Source organism: Callorhinus ursinus, unplaced genomic scaffold (genome assembly GCF_003265705.2).
Source record: "Callorhinus ursinus isolate GAN/ISIS: 27379988/994484 unplaced genomic scaffold, GSC_fseal_2.0 scaffold25, whole genome shotgun sequence".
In the NCBI taxonomy this organism is placed as follows: Eukaryota; Metazoa; Chordata; class Mammalia; order Carnivora; family Otariidae; genus Callorhinus; species Callorhinus ursinus.
Genome location: NW_027397087.1, coordinates 36,449,716 through 36,471,815, shown reverse-complemented (window position 1 = coordinate 36,471,815; position 22,100 = coordinate 36,449,716). Strand labels below are relative to the sequence as shown.

Genomic DNA, 22,100 nt, shown 5'->3' with positions numbered 1-22,100 from the left:
TTCAGGAGAATCCTAGGTGATGAGTGTGAGGTCTTTCTGGCACCAGTTTCATAGGAGGCTCATGATGTCTGTCTTTCTACTCTCTTCAGGTCAGTGGTCACTGCAAGAACATCCCCACTCTGGAATATGGATTCCTTGTCCAGGTAATTGAGTTCAAAGCTTCATTCCTAAGCCTTTCCCCTGTTATTTGACTCATCTGATCCCCTAACATCTCCCAGCTCCTCAGTCAGTTAACAGATACTTCCTGAGTTGCTCTGCTCTTAGAACTGTACCAAGCATTGTGTGGATAGGAGAAAAGAAGGCATAGTTCCCATCCTCAAGAAGCTTATGGCATTATTGGGAAGATGCTAACAGATCATGTCTGATCAAGTGCCAAATGATGCATGACAAATTTTAAGTGCAATGGTGTCAAGATATGAGAGGGATTGACACTGATTTCCTTATGATCCCCAACATCCTCACTCCAGTGGTCTTAAGTTTTCCCTATACCGCTTTCATTGCCCAGCTACTACTGGGTTTTGTTTTGTTTTTTTATATCTCTTTATTCCTTGGACATGCTTTCTTTGATTTTTGCATCTCTCTTATCTTTGTTCACATCATTCCCTCCACTGGCCTTCCTCCGCATATCTGCCTTTTGCAGTCAAGGCTCAATGCTACCTGTGCCATAGAATCATAATTGGTGGGAGTGAGCTCTTCTCTCATTGAACTCTTAAGATGCTTTTTGTTTTGTATGGCACCTGTGTGTCACATACCATATGCTTTGAGTTGTAATTAATTTGTATACATGCCACATCTCCCTTGTTGGTGTTGAGGGTCTGAGAAGACAGTCTTTTATGTTATTGCATAATCAAGGAGACCATTCACCAAACTGGGTACGTAGTGGGCATTCAGTACATCTGAGTGAATAAAAGCCCTTGCATGTCCCTTTACCAGCCCAAAAGTATGTGAAATGCAAAGAACTTGATTCATACAAAACCTGCTACCTGATAGAAAGAGTCATGGTAAGACAGAGTATGGTTTGGGGTGCCTGAGTGGCTCAGTCGTTGGGCATCTGCCTTCGGCTCAGGTCATGATCCCAGGGTCCTGGGATCGAGCCCCGCGTCAGGCTCCCTGCTCTGCGGGAAGCCTACTTCTCCCTCCCCCACTCCCTCTGCTTGTGTTCCCTCTCTCGCTGTGTCTCTGTCAAATAAATAAATAAAATCTTTAAAAAAAAAAATGGTTTTATTTTGTTATTGTTGTTGTTTTTTAGGTTTTGTTTTTCTTTTTAAGTAAGCTCTACACCCAGTGTGGGGCTTGAGCTCATGACTCCGAGATTGAAAGTTGTGTGGTCCACTGACTGAGCCAGCCAGGTGCCCCTAGACAGGGCATTTTAAAAAATTCTTTAGTAATGAGCACTGGCTGTTATATGCAACTGATAAATCACTAAATTCTACCCTTGAAACTAATAAAACACTATATATTAACTTAAATTGTTTTTAGGGTATTGCCAAATGGCTCTGGATTTGTGCTCTCTTCCCAACAGAATTGTATCTATGCTTTTGACCAGTGAACGGGCCTCCTACCATATAATCATGGACTGAATATTCACCTATCTCAGAGGGACAATCTGTAATTACCACAACTAAGGTTAATAGTTTGGGTAGTACCTGTTAATGTTTATAAATACTACCATGAAGGGGCACCTGGGAGGCTCAGTCGTTAAGCCTCTGCCTTTGGCTCATGTCATGATCCCCAGGGTTCTGGGATCGAGCCCTGCATCGGGCTCCCTGCTCCACGGAAAGCCTGCTTCTCCCTCTCCCACTCCCCCTGCTTGTGTTCCCTCTTTCGCTGTCTCTGTCAAATAAATAAAATCTTTAAAAAAAAAATACTTTAATGAAATTATCTCATTAATCTCCATTCCTCTGTGGGGTTAATAATACCCACTTTATAAATGAAGACACCAAGGCTCAGGTTAACTGATTTGCCCAAAGTTATATATATATATTTTTTTAAAGATTTTATTTATTTATTTGATGGAGAGCACAAGTAGGCAGAGTGGCAGGCCGATGGAGAGGGAGAAACAGGCTCTCCGCTGAGCAGGGAGCTGGATGCGGGGCTCTATTCCAAGACCCCAGGATCATGACCTGAGCTGAAGGCAGCCGCCCAACGGACTGAGCCACCCAGGCGCCCCCAAAGTTATTTATGTTATTAAGCGGTAGAGGGGGGTAGGATTTTAACTCAGGTCTTCTGCCATGGCTGTTCCTGTGTTTATAGTTGTAGCTCTAGAGTTGGGCCATCAGTTTAAGTGCAGGACCCAAGAATAGATTCTGCCTTAGGCACAGGGCTGGGAGTAGGGAGAGTAGCTGGAAAGAAGCTTAAATAATTTCCCTTATCTGTGCCTGTACTTCCAAAGGACTTGATATAATCTCTTCTCTCCCCAGATCATGAAGTATGCAGAACAGAGGATTCCAACGTTGAATGAGTACTGTGTGGTGTGTGATGAGCAGCATGTCTTCCAGAATGGGTCCATGCTCAAGGTATATGCTCTTAACTTGTGACCCTCTTCCCTTGGACCCTTAGCCAAGGCTCCTTCACTCCTCATCTTGCCTTTCTTCCTTTCTTCCTAGGTCTATGGTAAAGGTAGAATTCTGTCCATACTCCCTGAGACTCTAGAAATAATTGTTTTTCTCAGAAAACAAATCTCAGCAGTCCTGTTTGGAAAGATCAGGATATATGAACATTTTTGAAGATACAACCCCCACCCAACATTTAAAAATAGGGATCAGGTATTGATCAAGATGATTGCATATGATGCTGTTCTTAAGGACTCCCAAGCGTAGGTAGGTGGACAGACACTGCACTATAAGTATGGAGAGGAGACACGAGCAGTGTTGTGGAAACTCACAAGAGAGAACATCTAACTACCTAGGGAAGTCATGGGAGGCTTCATAGAGGAGATAGCATTAACTCTCAAACTTATACATAAGGCGTTTTAATTAAGACTAATTTATAGTTTTCTTATGACGTAGAGGGCCCCAAATTCCTACCTCATTCTAGAGTTGTCTGAGGTCAGATTTGTCCTTCTCTCTATAACACCTTCTTACTGCACACCCTGTGCCACTATGTCTGTTTAATATGTCCATCCAGCCAGCCGTCTGTACTCGTGAGCTGTGTGTTTTCTCCTTCTACACACTGGGAGTCATGTCCGGAGCTGCAGAGGAGGTCGCCACTGGAGCAGAGGTATGGGAGAGAGAAAAGCTGCTGGGGAACTGGTATCAAGAAAGGCCAGGCAACCTAGCAATTCCACTCCTTGCAATTTAACCTCCAGAAATGCTTACATGTGTAAGGATGTTCACGATACTCTTGTTTGCAGTAGTGAAAAAAAAAACATGGATACAGTTCCATCTCTGGGGTTCTGTTAAAGATACCATGGCATGTCCTTACAGTGGAAATACTCTACAGCTATTACTTATGGGTAGAACATTATATATAAAGAAGATAATGCAACAGTAAGTGTAGTGTAGTTTTCTTTTTCAGTTACCTATTTAATAAAATAACTAGTTCCATAGGAAGAATAATCTGAAAGGAGAGACATCAGACTTAACAGTAGTACCTCTGATATGTGAGATTTGTTTGGGGGTGGGGGATGATTTTTATCTTTTCTTTAGTCACTTTTTAATTCACTGTTACTTGAATTTTTATAAACAGTCTGTATTTTCTAATGAAACCATAAGCATATTTGCTTTTAAAAAAGAACAGCAGAGAGAAGTGCTGAGAGCCTCCAAAATGCTGGATACTGTGTGACTCCCAGCTCTGGGAGATCCTTTAGCTTCTGCCCTCTTTCTCTCTTTTCTCCTAAGGTGGTGGATCTGTTGGTGGCCATGTGTAGGGCAGCTTTGGAGTCCCCTAGAAAGAGCATCATCTTTGAGCCTTATCCGTCTGTGGTGGACCCCACTGATCCCAAGACTCTGGCCTTTAACCCCAAGGTATCGTTGCTTGGGAAGAAAGGGCTAAGGAATAGAAATGATAAGAGATAGTGGGAGTCTGTGGGCTGTCCTTCTGGTGTATATAACAGCTTGGAATGCGGGACAGAAGGAATGGAACACTTGGTTCTTGGGAACTCTTAAACCCCAAGCTTTAGCTGTTTTAACTAACTGAGTTTGTTAGAAGGAGGAGAGAAGAATTAACATTATTGGGTTTTACTAGTGAAGAATATCGACTTTGGAACCAGACAGACCTGGATTCCATTTGAGGTTGGTTCTACTGTTCCCTGGCTGAATGGTGTAAGAAAAGTCGCTTAACCTTTCTGAACCTTGATTTGCTTATCTGTAAAAAGGGGATAATACCTACTTTGCAGATTGTTATAAAAATGAGAGAATATATGTAAAGTACTGTATTAGGGTTCTCTGGAGAAACAGAACCAATAGGAGATATATATAGAAAAAGATTTATTAGAAGGAAGTGGCTCATGCAGTTATGAAGGCTGAGAAGTCCCAGGATCTACAGTTGGCAAGCTGGAGACCCAGGAGAGCCAGTGGTGTAAATTCCAATTCAAAAGCTGGCAGTCTTGAGATCCAAAAAGAGCAGATTTTTCAATTCCAGTCCAAAGGTAGGAAAAGACCAGTGAGTGTCCTAGCTTCAGCAGTCAGGCAGGGAGAGTTCCCTCTTCCTTGGCCTTTTTGTTCTCCTCAGACCTTCAACTGATTGTGTGAGGCCTGTCCAAACGAGGGCAGGCAATCTGCTGTACTCAGTCGGCTGATTCAGAGGTTAATCTCATCTAGAAACACCCTCACAGACACACCAAGAGTAATGCATGACAAAATGGGCACTCCATGACCCAGTCAGATCAACTTGATTAACCACTGACAAAATTAACCATCACAAGGGGCACCTCGGTGGCTCAGTTATTAAGTGTCTGCCTTCGGCTCAGGTCATGATCCCAGGGTCCTGGGATCAAGCCCCACATTGGGCTCCCTGCTCCGCGGGAAGCCTGCTTCTCCCTCTCCCACTCCCCCTGCTTGTGTTCCCTCTCTCGCTATATCTCTCTGTCAAATAAGTAAAATCTTAAAAAAAAAAATTAACCATCACAAGTACCTAGCAGAGTGCCTCACTATTACCCTTTTTGCTATGTATCACACACTATATAGGTACTTTATATATGTTATTTAGTCCTCAGAACATCTCTGAGTGTAGTGGGAATTTTTATCTTCATTAACATACAGGGATACTGAGGTTCTGAGAGGTTAAGTAACTTCCCCTATTACTTCCAGCTGGTAAAAGAGAACTAGCATGTGATTCCAGAACTGTCTGACATTCAATCTGTGTTCTTTCTATGATGTTCTTTCTATGACATGCTATTTCCCTGGGGCCTAGACTTCTTTTGTACATCTGGCCCTCCCTTTTCATTACATCTTACTCTCTACTTTTCTTCATCTGGGTCTTCTCTTCCTATTGATTCCCCACAGAAGAAGAATTATGAGCGACTTCAGAAAGCTCTGGATAGTGTGATGTCCATCCGGGAAATGACCCAGGTATTCTGCCTTCTGCCTGTCCTGCTTAAGTGCCCTGTTGTGCTTGGAATCCATGGGAATGGAGTGAAGATTTAGAAATGCTACTCAGATTCCTCACTGTATTTTCTTTAGTCTTCCCTCTTCAGCCTTCCCAATCCTTGTTCTCTGTTATTCCTCTTTCTCACTCCCGATGTCTCTCTCAACCTTTACCTTTGCTGCCAGTTCCTTCACAAGTTGTTCACATTTAATGTTTTCCCCATAATTCTTAGGGAATTAGAGAAGTGAGGGAAAGACTTTTGCCCAGGGTTGGGAGGGTGAGGAGGGGGCTTGGACGTAAGGAACTAGCCCCAGGGGCCTACATCTTCTGTCCTTCTAGGGGTGGGGCAGCAACATGGAGCAGTGACCATCCTTTGACTCAAGGCTGCCCCTCACCAGACTTCCCCACCCCTCGTCTGCAATCTCTGCATGAATAGACATTCATTTGTACTCACATTTACAGGTGGGCCTCTTCTCAGCAAATCCTATATATCACAGTTCAGATTAACACATAAGATATACCTAGGAGGGATGATTTGTCAGAAGGACTCTGCTTTATATAAAGTTTTACCACAGGATTCCTTAGCCTGATCTTCCCGGGACATTGATTTTATTTATTTTTTATTTAAAGTCAACTTTTTAGGGTTGTAGGAATTGCATAAAATGAGGGAGACCCACCTGCATGTTGTTTTGTAAGCATTTTCAGTCATTTTCATATTTATTTATGAGTCTTACCAATCTGACTGGGCTCCTTGAGGGTGGGAACCCCATCTCTGCTTGCCTTTGTGTGGCCTTCGGTGCCTGTCTTGCCCTAGGCCCTGACAGTCTGTTTTAAGTGGGAGGGCCCCACCTCTCCTGGGAGATAACTTTATGGCCTCTGTTTTACAGGGCTCATATCTAGAAATCAAGAAGCAGATGGACAAGCTGGATCCCTTGGCCCATCCTCTTTTGCAGTGGTAAGTAGTATGGATAGAATGGTTCATCCTTCGGGGATTGGAAGGGAGGGAGGTGTGGGGGTGTATGATATTAGACATGGAACCTACACCTTCTTTTAGAGGCAGTTTTAGCATCCTCCCTGAGGTTATAGATGTTCTGGCTGCTTTTTCTTGGGGTTTTATTGATATACTTGCCCTGAAAAGAACTCAGAGCCTATTAAGAACTCACAAATTCTGACACCATGTTTCGGGTTCTCTTTAGGTGTTGTTTCCCCAATATGTTTTTTAAGTATCCTCTGCATTTAAGCATTAGTACTGTTACAGCTCAGTTTTCTGTGCATCCAGAGAGGTCTGTCTCCCTCTTCTACTCTTTTTCCCTGTCTCAAGGCCTTCCCTGTTGATGTACACTATCCAGAGCCTTGAGGCACTATTATTATTCCTTTCTAACAAAGGTCCTGAACATTTCTACTGCTCTCCACCTCCTGCCCTTCTTCCCTGATCTTGATTTTTGTTGTTATCCTGACATAGCTTTCCCCTCTTTTCCTAGTCAGCTTTTGACATCAGTACTTTCTCAGTGCAACATGCTCCCACATAGCATGAGGAGTGATCAGGCATAGACTATCCAGGATGGCATCACAAGTAAATGGGTGAAGCCCAAAGAACCAAACTGTATCCGCTACATGAGATAACATTGCCTTGCTGAGCTCTCACTGTTTTATGCCTTTGTTCTCTCCTGCGCTCTGAGTTCAGCCTACACACAGCCCAATCTGTCCTTGAATCCTCAGGAAGATTGTTGTAGTTTCTTCTCTTTCTTTCTCCAGCCCAAACAGTAACTTTCTTTCCATTCCTCCCCATCCTCAAGAGCCCTGAAGGCTTCCTCTGAGCTCAGATGGGATGGCTCTTGAGCCCCAGTTGTGTGTCTCTAAATCCCAAGTACAAGTTGTCACCCTGCTAATAGAGATCCCTGCTTTCTGATTTTTTTTTTTTTTTTGTAGCTGATCTTATGTACTCTTCCTTTTGTATTATTCTTTTCTCTTCCTAGATGTAGCAGTCTCCCTTTCATCCCTGTCTTTCTTTCATCCATCGTTTACCCAGTAACTAGCTGGTCTCTGGTCAGTAGCTTCCCTTTTACATTTTTCTACACGAGCATTACAACCCCAGGAATACCCAGATAGTGACCTGAACATTTCACACAAAGCAGACAGCCCTGGAATCCTTGCTTGTTCTCCCAGGGGTTCAGCAAGGCTGCTGCTTTGTTCTGGATGGTCTGGCCACACATTCATTCTTTCCATTCCTTTTTTTTCTGTTTTATGCTAGGATCATCTCTAGCAACAGGTCACACATTGTCAAACTACCTCTCAGCAGGGTAAGTGACTATTCTTCTAAACTCTTTAAATTTCTGGTGAGGGGCAGGGAGGGGCTCCAAACCAGCTAACCACATTGGTCCTAGATTTGTTTCGTTGGCTCTGTCCATCAACAGTAGTCTTTGGACCTAAGCATAATCTCTTTATTTGGGGTCAGTGCAAGCCTGATTTGCTCCCTCTCCCCAACCCTTCCTTCCCTGATCTCCATTTCTGCTCTATTTTCCTGACCCGACCCCCACCCTGGGCAGCAGCTGAAGTTCATGCACACCTCACACCAGTTCCTCCTGCTGAGCAGCCCTCCTGCCAAGGAGGCTCGGTTCCGGACCGCCAAGAAGCTCTATGGCAGCACCTTTGCCTTCCAGTGAGGAGGGTGGGGACTGGGGGTGGGGGTGGGGAGGACAACAAATAATTTAGGGGGATGGGAGGGCAACTTCACTTGAGGTATATGAGTGTGTGTTACCTATGTCCATCAACTGATCAGTCAAATATTATTGTGGTAGGTGCTATAGAAGGTAGAAAGATACATACGATATGGTCTTTACTCTCAAGCTACTTATGTTATAGTTGAAGGAAAATGACATTTACATATAAAAAGATGTGGTTGAAGGAATAGATCGGAGGAGATAGATCTGAAAGCTACTTGGAAGGAAATCAGTGATTTATGCTGAATTGTGGGAGGGGAGAGAAAGTGAGAGAGAGATTAAGAAGGGCATGGTGGTGCCCTTTTCTTAAGATAGATGTCAAGTCAGGACTGGCAGCCATATTTGGGATCAGTGATAAGTTTGTTGAGTGTGAGATGCATCTACGTAACTTGAAATATCAGGAAAATAGATATATATACAAATAAAATGCTGAACCAGCATTTGGGGATTTAGGATGGGACTATATGAAGCACAGAAAAAAGGATGGGACTGGAAATTAAGATGGAGGGTTAGCCACACACACATATCTTGCATGCCTGTGACTGTATCCATGTGCATGTCCATCACTAGGTGTATCTGTGTCTATCATCATGTCCCGTGTGGGTGAGGATGGGTGGGAGTGGCAGTCTAAGAAGTGCTTCTGGGAACCTCATACTGTGAGGACACATGTCTTCTACCCTGCCTTACAGTGGGTCCCACATTGAGAACTGGCATTCGATCCTGCGCAATGGGCTGGTCAATGCATCCTACACCAAACTGCAGGTGAGGCTGTACCCCTTTCCCTTTCTCTCCACCCCCCCCTCCCTGCCCCACTCAGTTTTGGGGAAGGCTGCTCTAGAGTACTCAGCTGTTTTTGCCTCAGCATCCTCAAATCTAGCCTGTTGTGGGGCTTCCCTAGGAAAGAGGTTGAAATTGTATAGAATGAATGTGGCTGTTGTATCATTGACCCCAGGCTGTATTTTTTGGTGGTTTTGGGAACGGGATTATAGTAATGGGCAGGAATATGAATTGCTAACTGCAGCCACTGTGATGAATTAACCTGTTAGACAAAGCTTTTTAATTTATGTGACTGTTCATTCAGTCAATTCAGAGAATTGATATAAAAGACTTATTTCTTTGCCCTGTGAGCCTCCAAGGAATGCGTATTGTCCCTCCTCTTGGCTACCTGTTCTGTAGTTCCTTTTTTGGAATCTGCATATGTGCCAAGACCTGGGGACAGGAGTATGGATTCTGAGGGACTGACTCAGTGGCTCTGCCACTCCTCACTTTCAAAGACATCAGTATCTAGTAGGGCAAAGGGGTTAATCTGCACCCACTTTTCAGCCAATCAGCTTTTCAAGAGTAGGTTCCTAGTGTTATCTGAATGAGTGAGAAGGTAATTGGAGGGACAGAGGGCTGGATAAGCCTTGTGGCTGCCTAATATACAGCCATGGGAGGGCCCAGGCTCATATTGCTCATCCTGGTGTTTCCCTGCAAGCTGCATGGAGCAGCCTATGGCAAAGGCATCTACCTGAGCCCCATCTCCAGTATTTCCTTTGGATACTCAGGTAAGAAATACTCTGTGGCCACCTTGACTGTATTTACGTCGCATTCATTTTGTAAATACATAATCTATGCTGTCTCCTCGTTCATCATGGATACTTGGTCTATGTCAGCTCTCTCTCCAGTCATAGATACATAGTCTGTCTCTCTGCCTCCTCTTATTAGAAATTTAGATTCTTTACAAGACGAGGCCAGTTGTCTCCCTTTCTTTTAGGTAGTCCTCTTCTCCATGGGGATAGCTTTATTCATTGTAGAGGCTTGACTCTGAGATTAAGTTAGGGATTAACTGGGAGATTGAAATGAGGCTTTGTGTAGACTACATTTTTGGTGTTAGCGGTAGCCTGTCATTATTATGGATGCTGTATGTGCCCACGTGCATGTGAGTTTATATATGAATACACTTGAAGGCTTGAGTAACTTCCATTGGCTTACATGTCTGGAGACATTGTTCTCCCTGTCAACTACTTTTTTAAAATTTAAACTGTTTATAATTACATAACATTATAATAGTTACATTGGATGGAAGAGAAAGCCTTGTGTTCCAAAGATAAGGCATGAATGAAGCCCATATTCTAGTCAGGAGATAAGTCCAGCTTTGTTCTGTTCAGAAAACAAATCTGACTAGAAGCTCTCTGTGTTCCAGGTTCATGTCTTAGTTCCTTTTCAGTCTTCTGTTCTTGTTCTGTATAGTCTCTGTATAAAGGATAACCACCATGTATTTACAAATCTGCCATATAAAAGGGACAGTATTAATTCTTTATAGGTTATTATTTAGTATTCTCCAGTAATTTAACTGTTACAAAGATAAGAAAACTTAGATCCAGAATCATAGAACTTAGAATGAGTCTCTAAATTTTAAACTACTCTAACAACAACAGAAAAAACCCAAAAAACTCACCGAGCCCAGATAGTTTTATAAGTGAGTCTGAAACCAAACTTTAACCAAACCAAACCAATTATTACAGTCTTATACAAAATTACCCAGAGAATGGAAATAGAATTATAAATAATAAAAGATCAGTAAATTTGACTTTATTAAAACTAAAAACTGGTGTTCATCAGAAGACTTCTTAAGAAAGTGAAAAGCTACAAACCAGAAGACATTTAGCAACACATTTAACACATTAGTAATAAAAATGTTTTTTTTTTTTAAATGTAAAGATTTGTTTTATTTTCTACTGGGGGAAGAAGGAGGATAAATAGAACTGTTTTCCAATTTGCTCTCCACTGTATACACACATACCCACACACATACATACACATACACACACCAAAAATACCCCAACGAAAAAACAAAACAGGAAACTGAGAATCAAACACCAAAACACCCTCAAACTGCACCAATACTTCATATTTTGACCGAAAGAATAGATCCTGGGAGGAAGTGCAAAATGCAAAATCAAATGACCGAAAAATGCTGAACAAACAGCATTATTAATATACAAAATATTTATATTACTGAACTAGTAACAGTTGATGTTCTCCATGTCTGTAAAACTTTGGAACCACATAGCTGATTTGTTAAATCTAGTCCATGCCAGCTTCCAAACTCCAGAAAAATTTTTAGTTAGCTTCATTCTTTGATGCCTCATCAAAATTTTCTACAAGATCTGGAACATCATCACCCTCTTCATCAATGTCTTCTGGTTTTGGTGCTTTGCTATCCAACACTTGCCGAGGGAACTGTTCAGCTAACTTCCTAAGACTTGTTAAACTGTCAGCACCAAGCTGACTTAATATTCCAGGAAGCATTTCTGTGATTGGTTTGGCTTCTGCATGACCAGTAATTGCAAAGGTGTTAGCAGAAAGGGAAGCTTGGACTTTGGGATTGTTGAAATGAATAACTGTCCCATCATCTTTAATCATGTTCACCTCTTCAATACCAGCTATATTATTCACAGCCAGTTTTTTTAGAGAACTCTGAAGTTTTTTGTCATCAGCCGTAGCTGTTCTATGTACCACCTTCTTCTTTCTGCGAGCTGTACCCTTGCCCTCTATCTGGACCTGAGCCTGAAGTTTGGCTAACTTCTCTTGATTCATGCTGTTGGTAAATCTGAAGCAGGGAGGGTCCTCCAACAACAGCACGCGGCAAGAGCAAGACGGCTGCCCAAAAATGTATTTTAAAAATCAGAGTGCTTGGGTGGCTCAGTCAGTTAAGCATCTGCCTTCAGGTCAGATCATGACCCCAGGGTCCTGGGATCGAGCCCCACGTCGGGCTCCCTGCTCAGTGTGGAGTCTGCTTTTCTCTCTGCCCCTCCCCCTGCTTGTGCTCTCTCTCTCTCTCTCAAATAAATACAATCTTTTTTAAAAAAATAAAATAATTAAAAATCAATAAGAAAAAGACAACTTGATAGGAAAATAGGTAAATGACCTGAACAGGCATTTCACTGAAGAAATGACCAAAAAATATGAAAAGCTGCTCAACTGCTATTAATCAAGGAAATAAAATCAAGACCAAAAAGACTTACTATTTAGCACCTATGTGGATTGGCAAAAATCAAGAAACCTGGTAATACCTCTAATGGTTCTAGAAGTTGTAGATCAGCAGGATCTCTTTTATTTTTAATGGGGATATAAATTGGTATAACCACTTTGGAAAATAATTTGGTGTTAAATTTCATAGAGCTGAAAAATTTTATCCCAGCCACCCAGCATTTTCATTCCTGCCTACATACACCCAAAGGTGTACATGAATGTTCAAAACAATATCATTTGCAATAGCAAATCTTGGAAACAACCCAAATGCTCATTATTAGATTATCAGGAGGAAGGATAAATACATTTTAGTATATTCTCAGGGTGGATTATTATTTAGCAATGAAAATGGTTGAACAGTGGCTCTCAACTGTATGGAAAAATCTTAGTAATTAATTGATTTTAAAACAGGCAAGCCCAGGGGCACCTGGGTGGCTCAGTCGGTTAAGCGTCCAACTCTTGGTTTCAGCTCAGGTCATGATCTCAGAGTTGTGAGATCAAGCCCCATGTCAGGCTCTGCACTCACCATGGAGTCTGCTTGTCCCTCTCCCTCTGCTCCTCCCCCCACCTCCATGCTTTCTCTCTCTCTCTCAAATAAATAAATAAAATCTTTAAAAAAAAAAAAGCCCAGAACACCACTGAATGATGTCTTTTTTATATTGTTCAAAAGCAAACAAAATTAAACATTTAGGTGCATGTGTGTATGTGTGTATGCTAAAACTAAAGAAATTTCAGGATAGTGGTTACCTCCAAGAAGAGGCAGATAGTTAGATGTAAGTCACTAGTAATGTTGGGTCTATAGGTATAATAGATAATGAGTAAATAAATTAATGATAGTGTGTCATGAACCAAACCTGATGATGAATCCACACAGGGTAATACTGATTGAATGCGTGAATGAATCTTATTCTGTGTGCCTGCCGTGCACAGTAGGGGTTGTGTTGGGGTAGTCTTTTTGGCTTCTTTGTCCAGGTTTCTTAATTTTTATCTTTGTCCAAGCCTGAGCTTCCCTCATTAAGCTCTTATTTTCTGAGTTAGATTCTTCTGGTTCTTGGTGCCCACAGAATTCTTGCTTCCTGTTTGTTCTCTCCCTGTTCTTGCCCTCTTTCCTCTCTCACTGGCTTCTGTTTACTACTAAGTGCCTGAGTCCCTTTAGTTGCCATATGGAGCCAGGAATCTCTGTTGACCCCTTATCTTTCTTCATTACTTTCCTGATTACATAAAAACATCATATAGCACCATGCTTTTCCCTCTTGCAAAGGTCCATTGATTATGGATACAAAATGGCATAAGATTTTACTCTTAGAATTACATCCAGTCCTTTATTACTTTACAGTTAGGAAAGCTCATACAGAGAAGTTAAAGGACTTTCTTGGGGTCACACAACTGTGAGTAGCAGAGCTAGGATTAGAGTCTAGGCCTCCTAACTTCTAGGCCAGTTTTCTTATCACTTTCTTGGATTGACCAGGTAGGCTTTACTTGAATGACTGAGTCTTTGAGGGCCCAAAGATATGTGAGGGTCTCTATCATGTGAGATGTGTACAAATGTCCAGTTTATTGTAGTTACTCTAGCATTTAGCCAACTCTGTCTTCTTACGTGTTTCCATCTACCCTATTTAGCTCTGGTTTTCTCTGTTCTTCCTCAGGGTATCCTTAGTTTTGTGGCATTCGGTGCTCTCTGGGAGCCGGTATAAATAGAGAGCATCCATTTGGCCCGTGGAGCCTCCATTCCAATGACTTGGCCATTGTGTGCAGGTTATAATGAGGGCCAGTGAGAAAGAAGATGGTAAACATCTGTTTGTTTAGTTCTGTTTAGAGACTTCTGATATGTGCGTACTCTGGACACAAAGCATCCAGGGATTATGTTAGCCACCATGTTCTCAGGTTCTGGTCTTGGTAAACTGACAGAAGATCATTGGGTCAATATGGACAGGGCAGTGTGCAACAGGATTGGGATGGGACAGGATTTGGATTGTATCATAAGGGCCATCTCAAAGACCAGCCATAGAAATCAGATTGTTCTTTCTTATCCTCTGGGGTAGAACTTGAGTGGGAATTTCACTCAGAATCTTGCACTGAAATACCCAGGATGAGAAGGTCATGATGTTTGGATTCAGAGCTAAACCTAGTTAAGGCTAATGGAGAAAGTGGAAATAGAGGGGTGGTAAGTGTTCTGTAGGAGGAAGAAATTAATTTAAGTCTTGCCCTGAGTTTTGTTCAGGCCGTAAATCTGTCATGGAACTTTAGTGTCAGTGCGTGATGAATTGACAGCCTGAGCAGTGAAGAATGTCAGTCCAGTCATCTGCATTCCTGCACCATGGCTAGCACAAAACCAAGAATTGAAGCAGAGTGGGATTAGTAATAGAAAGTTGCAGGATGGAGTGGTGAGATAGGGGCCTGGTTTATGGTCTGTTGTGATAGCATCATTTCCCATCTTCATCCATCTCCCTCTCTAACAGAAGGGGACACACACACACACACACACACACACACACACACACACACGACTGTGATAAGGCTGGGCCTGTGAGAAAGCTTAGTACAAAGACTGAAGTCTTAGTCACAGGCCAAAAACAGTTGGGAGTAGGGGCACACAAGCGCTGTTTTGTATCTAAATAAGAAAAGTCTAGAAGGAGTCTATAAATGTTATAAATAGGGCTCTTCGCTGGGAGATAAGGATGGTGGAGGATTTATGGATTTAGGTAGGGGGGAAACTGGAGGGAATTGGCACCACTTCCTCAAAGAGTTGAGGAAGTAAGCAGGATTCTTAAGGTTGTTGCCATTGTGGTTACTTGTGGAAAATTATTCATCACTTACCTGCTGTGCTTTCTGCCTTTTCTCTTAAGTGACTCTGGTCATAGTTTTCTGTGTAACTTTGAGACTAGAGCAGATCTGACTCACTCTGCTTGCTTCCTCGTCACTCATTTTGCTCAACCTGGCATTGATCCAAGGTGTTGATACCACTTTCCTGGCCCCTCATTCCTGGCTCACTTCATGTGTTCCTCCCCTGTCTTAGAGCCTTTTAGTGATTCTCTGATGTTCTCAGAATAAACTCCAGTTGCCTTAACATGGTCTGAAGGCCTGCCTGATCTGACCTAGCTTAAAGCTTCCACATCATCTGTTGTCACTCCCCTTCCATTGACTATGCTCCATACAAACTAAGGCACATTGCTTTCTTCCTCCAGGACTTCCATGTCCTCTTACCTCTGCCAGAACACTTTCCTCCTCTTATTTAACTAGTTCTTTCTAGCTGTCACTGGGAAGCCTTCTTCAAACCCCTAGAGCAGGCTAGTTCCCCTCCTGTAGCTCACACATTGTTCTAGATTCTCCCCATTACACCTCTTACCATACTGTGTTGTAATTACTTGTTCTTTGCTCTAGTCTCCATCAGACTAAATTGTGTCAGGGCAGATACCTTGTTTGTTTTATTCACTACATGTCTAGCTCAGTGCCTGGCACTTAGTATGCACCTTAGTAAATATTTGATTGAGGAATGGGTGTGTGAACTGGATTTGTTGTTCTGTGACAGGAATGGGAAAAGGACAGCACAGGATGCCCTCCAAGGATGAGCTGGTCCAGAGATATAACAGGATGAATACCATCCCCCAGGTATTATTGGTTGGCACTGCTCTAGTGAGGCAGAACCCTTCCCGTGGGATAAGTTTAGGCTACAGAGTTGGATGGGGAAACAGATGGTTGGGGAGGTGGGTAGTTTGCAGATCATTTGAAGGAATCAGATATGTTCTAAGATGAACACACTTTCAGAGTCATATGTGGCCTCAGTCATAAGTATGAAAGTAGAGACTGAGTTTAAATGCAGTGACATGAAAATGTAAAGATGGAAGCTATGGACTCATCCAGACTGATTATGGGAAAGCAAATTTGGGCGAGGTGGTGTCTGGGGAGTCCCAGATATCCCTGATCCACACCCCTAGCCATCAGCAGCTAACCGTGCTGTCTAGGGAAAGCTGTAATAGTCTACCTGGCTCTGCTTTCCTTCTCTTCCAGACCCGATCCATTCAGTCGAGGTTCCTGCAGAGTCGGAATCTAAACTGTATAGCACTTTGTGAAGGTAGGTGGCTCACCCAGTCCCTGTTTTTCTGTGTCCCCAACCTTATGATCCAGCCAAGGGTGTTGTTGACACATCATGTCTTCCCTCCCCTCCCTGGACTGTGTGACTTAAGCATTATATCTATAACTTCTGGCCCCCTTTTTCCCAGTGATTACATCTAAGGACCTCCAGAAGCATGGGAACATCTGGGTGTGCCCTGTGTCTGACCATGTCTGCACACGGTTCTTCTTTGTGTAAGTCTAGGAGGGTACCTTGGGGCTCACTCTGAGGAATGGGGGGGGGGATGGTGTGATTACTGGGAAAGTCTGTTTCTGTCATCCAAGACTTGTCCCTGGCTACCTGCGTGGAGCTGGCACTGGAACTTTGCCTGTGGAAGATGGGGATGGGTATAGGTCAAGGTCTGTTTAAAGGAAATGAGATAAGCTGAATCTTTTCCACCCAGAAGAATAGCAAGAAAGATTTTTAACTTCTGGGATGGGATGGCCACACCTCCAAATATAATTCCACTGGTTGACATTATTCTGGTTTTGTTCTCCCCCTTATGCTCACACTTGCCCTATCTTTGGCAGATATGAGGATGGTCAGGTGGGCGATGCCAACATTAATACTCAGGACCCCAAGATACAGAAGGAAATCATGCGTGTGATCGGAACTCAGGTTTACACAAACTGAGGGGGCCCCAGCCCTCGTACCACCCCTGTTCCCCCAGGATCCATCTGCCCTCATACAAGGGCTCAGGAGCAGTGTGTGAGGCTGCCCTGAGGAATCAAGGGGCCATTACCAAGGGGCAGGAAAAGGATAGAAGAGGCGGCCTTCATGGTGGAGACTGACCCAGGAACCACTCCACATTTGGATGGCCCAGACTGACTCCCTACTCCTGATTTTCCCAGTTGACTTCACCCTGTTTGTAAATAAAACAATAAAATGGAAGGTGCTGTGGACTGGATATGATCACTGTGGTCTGACTAGCCTTGGCCCAGCACCTGCCCCAAGCCCCCAAATGGGGTGTTGGGTGGGGAGAGTGGCATATCCTCAGGGTTGGAACTAATTATGTTGGGTGGAGCCAAAGCTGAGTCCTCTAGCGCAGTGTCCTACAGATCTGGCAACATTTTTTTCAGTGGACTGGATAAAGAAGGGAAACTTACAGTTGTGCAGATGACACAAACTCAGAAGGATAGAGAATACCACTGATGCCTGTTCCTTAAGATTTAAAAGGACCATTGAGGCCAAACCAGCTCACATTTCCTACCCTTAGGACCTCTCTCTTCTTTCTGCATTTAACCTAGCCACTCTCCCTTGCTCTCTCAGGGGTTGGGCCCCTCTCTCTTCCTCCCAACTATTTCTTTAGGGAAAGGGAGGTGAGGGGGGAATAGCTGACAGGTACAGGAAGTTGGTTTGGTCTTTAATTTGACATCTAGAGAAATGCAGCCTCCCTTGATAAAACAAAATCCAGATTCTACAAGAAAAGACAGCTGTTTCTAGGAGACCTAATTGTTTCATTGAAATTCCCACTGCCAACCTACTTCTGGCCTTTCAGGCTGTGCTTCATGTGCCTATAACCCTAAGTTAGTTCTCTGACAGGTTGGACATTGCCAAATATTTTATGAAATATTAATGAGGAAAAATAGATAAAAATAAGCACAGAGGTTACAAAAAACATTAAACAAGGCTGGCTTTTCAAGTATTGGCTTCTTATTCTGTTATAGCTGCCTTTTTTTTTTTTTTAAGATTTTATTTATTTGACAGAGAGATCACAAGCAGGTGGGCCGACAGAAGGAGAGGGAGAAGCAGGCTCCTGGCCGAGCAGGGAGCCTGATGGCGGGGCTCAATCCCAGGACCCTGGGATCATGACCTGAGCCGAAGGCAGACGATTAACTGACTGAGCCACCCAGGCGCCCCTCCATTATAGCTTCTTGATTTACAGCGTCCACCCAACACCACCTATTGTCTTTCATTACCTTCACCCTACTTTGTAGATGACCTTCTCTGCCTGAGTACCTTACCTGTGTTGTAGTTCCTGACCTTACATAGAAGTACCATTCTTAAGGTCTGTCCCCCTAGGAACTTTTTCTTAAACTTCCTCACCCGTTCTTAATCAAGACTGTTACACTCTGACTCTGCAAGTCTCCTAAGGCTCTCTGTCCCATTCTGTTTTCAGGTCTAGGAGAAATACCCTTCCGCTAAGTAAATGGCCCCATCAGGAAGCCCACCCGGAATGAAATTCCTGTCTCCTAGGAGGAGCTCATCTGTATAGTATTAGAGATAGCTAACATTTTTTAGTTCTTACTAGGTAAGTGCTGGGCATTATACTAGTAAGAACCTTAATAATTTGCTAACAGTTTGGCTTACTGTGTGCTTGGCATTGTTGTAAGCCCTCTACGTGTATGGACTAATACAATTTGCACAAGCCTATGAAGTAGGGGCTGGCATTCCCATTTTGTAGGTGAGAAAACGGAGGCACAGAGGATAAGTGATTTACTCATCCCACAGCTAGTGACCAACAGGTGACCTGACTCCAGAACTGTTCCTCTGTTTCTAGGCTAGATAGCCTTTCATACTTTACAAGTCATTTTTTCATTTAGTCCTGATAACAAAGATGGAAGATAGGTTTTCTTTAGAGATCTTAAATAACATGTCTGAGGGCGCCTGGGTGGCTCAGTTGGTTAAGCAACTGCCTTCAGCTCAGGTCATGATTCTGGAGTCCTGGGATGGAGTCCCGCATCAGACTCCCTGCTCAGCGGGGAGTCTGCTTCTCCCTCTGACCTTCCCCCCTCTCATGTGCTCTCTCTCTCTCATTCTCTCTCTCAAATAAATAAATAAAAAATCTTTAAAAAAAAAATAAATAAATAACATGTCTGAGGTCACACAGCTGGTTAGTGGCAGTGCTGGGTTTTTAACCAGAACTGCTCAACTCCAGAACCTGAGCTCTTAACCATTGTGTTAACTCCTCAGAGGTTCTCGGACTGCACACACAGGTGTTCCAGCAACTCAGCCTAGGTTCTTGGCCACTCCAGTGATAGAACAACATTTTTGCTCAGTTTTCAGAAATTGTTAATGGATGTTTCTCAGTTGTAAGCATTTCTTATAATTTATCAGGGGCATCTGCTATAGAAAGTACTAGCAATAGCTAGAATGAGAAGTAAAGCACAGGTAGTATATGGCCAGGAAAAAGCTCAAACACTTGAGCTGGTCTCATGGGTGTCACTTTTTTTTTTTTACAGCATATACATAATGTCTTTTTTATGCCAATAAAATTGTAATGGCCTTAAATACACCATTTTATAGTGTTCCACATTAAAGCAACAGGACTCTGAATCTAAGCAGTTTGAAAGCCATACATAATCATATCTGAAAAGTTTTAAAACCTATTTGATCTAAAACAAATCTAATTAAAACCTCTGGCACTTCTCTAACAACAATGCCTTCATTGCAGGGAACTTGCAGGGTTGGGCCCTGATTTTCTGGGGAGGAATGCTCGCACAGCCTGGAGGAGGAGTGGAGGGAGGATCGCCTCTTTCTCTGACCCAGGCCTGCCTACCAGGGAGGTGGGGAGGTGGGGCCTGTGAAAGCCAGGTCTGAACCAGAGCTCATCCTTCACAGAGGCCAAGGCTAGTACAAATACTGCACACACAGGTTGACAGTGGCCTCCTATCTTTCACATAGTCCTGGGCCCAAGTAGCCTTAGTTCATTTAGACCTCGACATGCTGAGTTAGGGCTAGGGCCAGGGAAAGAACTGTCTTCCTCAGTTAGTTCCAGGTGGAGAGTAGATGGCTATGATTTCTGGATTGAGAACTCTGAAAAACCCCTGGAGTTTAACTTTCCTCTTCCTTCTCATGGTAGTTTTCCATACAGGCAGGGTGTGGTCCTGACTCAGTTTGTGGTGAGGATGTGGCCATCCATAGGGGAGGAGCCTTCTGCTTGGTTCTGCCTTTCATTCTGGCCAGTGGGGAGAGGGAGGAAAGAGTGTGGTGCTGAGTCATAACTGGGTTACTTAACAGCTTCTCATAGGATGGATTCTGACATGGAGGTTTGGGAGATGTCTCAGCTTCTGGGACCAATTTGAGAGTGGTGGGGAGGAAGCCTCATGGTCACACAATCCCCTCAGAGCGCCCGCCCCTCCCCAGAAAGGTGGGAATAAAAGTCGGCTCCAGTTCATTTGAAGAGGCATCATTCTCTCTCGAATATAGGACTTTCCACAGAGATTTCAGAACCACTCCCCCCCATACCTCTCCCAATGGGGCCAATGATGCCATCCTTTAAGTTAAAGCATTACCTACAAAAATATCTTATCTAGGAGAGAGACCAAAGTCTCCTTAGTTCTAGCTGTCCTTTCTAGACTAAGTGGGTCAGGTTAGTGGTAGCCAGTGAGCGTGGAGATGAAGACTGGAGGTATGGTGCCAAGGAAAAAATTTGAATTGCAGCAGGAGGAATTTCTGGGGAAGGGGTCACTTAATCCATTGTTCACGGCTACTTTTCTTGGTCTTCCAAATCTCCGGTTACTTTTGGGGGGATAGGGTCTGCTTACAGTCCCACTAACATTTTAGCAAGCCTAGTTATGGTTACACTTGTAGGGAAAAAAGAGAGGGCACAGGGCCTCCGTGGGACTGGCTCAGTGGATAGGATTAAAGTACTTTAGGGAGACTTTGTCCTGTGAGCCCTAACAGTTATGGGCTAGAGACTTGCAATGGGTCACGTAGGCTGACAGGGTCACCTTGATGAGGCAGTACTTCTACTGGAATGAACAAGGACTCCTCAAGCTTCCCTCCTGCTTCTAAGTGCTGATGGGGCATTTCCTCAGGAGAGGGGACGTAGATACAAAGTTGCATTCAGAAAACATTCTTTATCTTTCCTCTCCCCTGGAATGGCCTTCCCATACTCATCTCTATGCTAACCAACCCTCCATGCCTCTTCCTACTTCATGTAGGAAGTTCCCAGACAACTTGTTCTCTCATTATCCCTAATTTGAAAAGTCCAACTTTCTCTTCCAGGAGTTTTCTGTGGGGGAACTCTGGAATTAAGATCTTGTCCCACCCTGGTGAGCCTGAAGAGCTCTTGGGAGTCTGAAGGAAGGCATAGAATAAATTACGTCTACTTGTCTGGCTCTGGAAAGGGCATATCAAGTCCAAAGTGATAAGCACTTCTGCTTTAAATTGGACATTCAGGGCCAATGGACTGCCCTGGAAATCTGTATTGGCCTGAAAGAGAAATAACTGGTGTTTCAGACAGGCGCAGAGTTCATGTAATGGTAAAGCCTGTAAACCTCACCCTCTTCACCAGGGCCAAAGCTTGACCCCAGGGGTTTGAGTCCAGTACCATTTGCTGACACACTTACCCCATCAAGGGACTCCAAATGACCTTCGAGAATTAGACCATTTGATTCTGTGGTTCTGTGGCCATGAATCCAAACAGGTAACACAGCAATCTATACCCTCACTCTTACCCAGTCTAGTGAATCTAGCAGCTCCCCCTCCCATCCTGCCAGGTCAGAGAGCATAGTGCAAGGACTGGCTCCAGGGGAGGAGCTTCGGGGGGGGGGGGTCTGTATTCTGCCTCACTTCCCCCCCCAGGTTCATGTAGCCTTGAGGTTACTTGTTGCTGGGTCAAAGGAGTGGAGATTCAAGATGACCAAGTGAAGGCAAAGTTACTTGAATTCAGAAGGATGTTCTGGCACTAGTCAAGAGGACCAGCCTCCACAAGGTCAATTCCCAAAAAAGGGGAAGCCTGCTGGGCACCGTGCAGTACTCATTCACATACATCATCTGAT

At 43.6% G+C, this 22,100-nt stretch overlaps 1 protein-coding gene and 1 pseudogene across 12 annotated transcripts in view; one reads left to right on the top strand and one right to left on the bottom strand.

Annotated features, from left to right (window-relative positions):
- Positions 1-17,265, top strand: part of PARP6 (poly(ADP-ribose) polymerase family member 6) — a 29,240-nt gene extending 11,975 nt beyond the window's left edge. For 6 of the 12 annotated variants that reach the window (XM_025883973.2, XM_025883977.2, XM_025883972.2 and 3 more), the window contains 14 exons: positions 90-143; positions 2,421-2,516; positions 3,127-3,219; positions 3,840-3,965; positions 5,445-5,510; positions 6,414-6,481; positions 7,778-7,826; positions 8,073-8,185; positions 8,936-9,008; positions 9,724-9,793; positions 15,793-15,872; positions 16,272-16,335; positions 16,484-16,568; positions 16,905-17,265. In XM_025883973.2, the coding sequence (XP_025739758.1) occupies positions 90-143; positions 2,421-2,516; positions 3,127-3,219; positions 3,840-3,965; positions 5,445-5,510; positions 6,414-6,481; positions 7,778-7,826; positions 8,073-8,185; positions 8,936-9,008; positions 9,724-9,793; positions 15,793-15,872; positions 16,272-16,335; positions 16,484-16,568; positions 16,905-17,007 (1,140 nt within the window). In that variant the 3' untranslated portion in view covers positions 17,008-17,265. Of the gene's footprint in view, positions 1-89; positions 144-2,420; positions 2,517-3,126; positions 3,220-3,839; positions 3,966-5,444; positions 5,511-6,413; positions 6,482-7,777; positions 7,827-8,072; positions 8,186-8,935; positions 9,009-9,723; positions 9,794-15,792; positions 15,873-16,271; positions 16,336-16,483; positions 16,569-16,904 lie in introns of those variants that run through there. The other 6 variants (XM_025883978.2, XM_025883976.2, XM_073877302.1 and 3 more) reach the window with 5 other exon arrangements.
- Positions 10,950-11,888, bottom strand: LOC112833039 (transcription factor BTF3 homolog 4 pseudogene; annotated as a pseudogene).
- Positions 17,266-22,100: the final 4,835 nt, after the last annotated feature.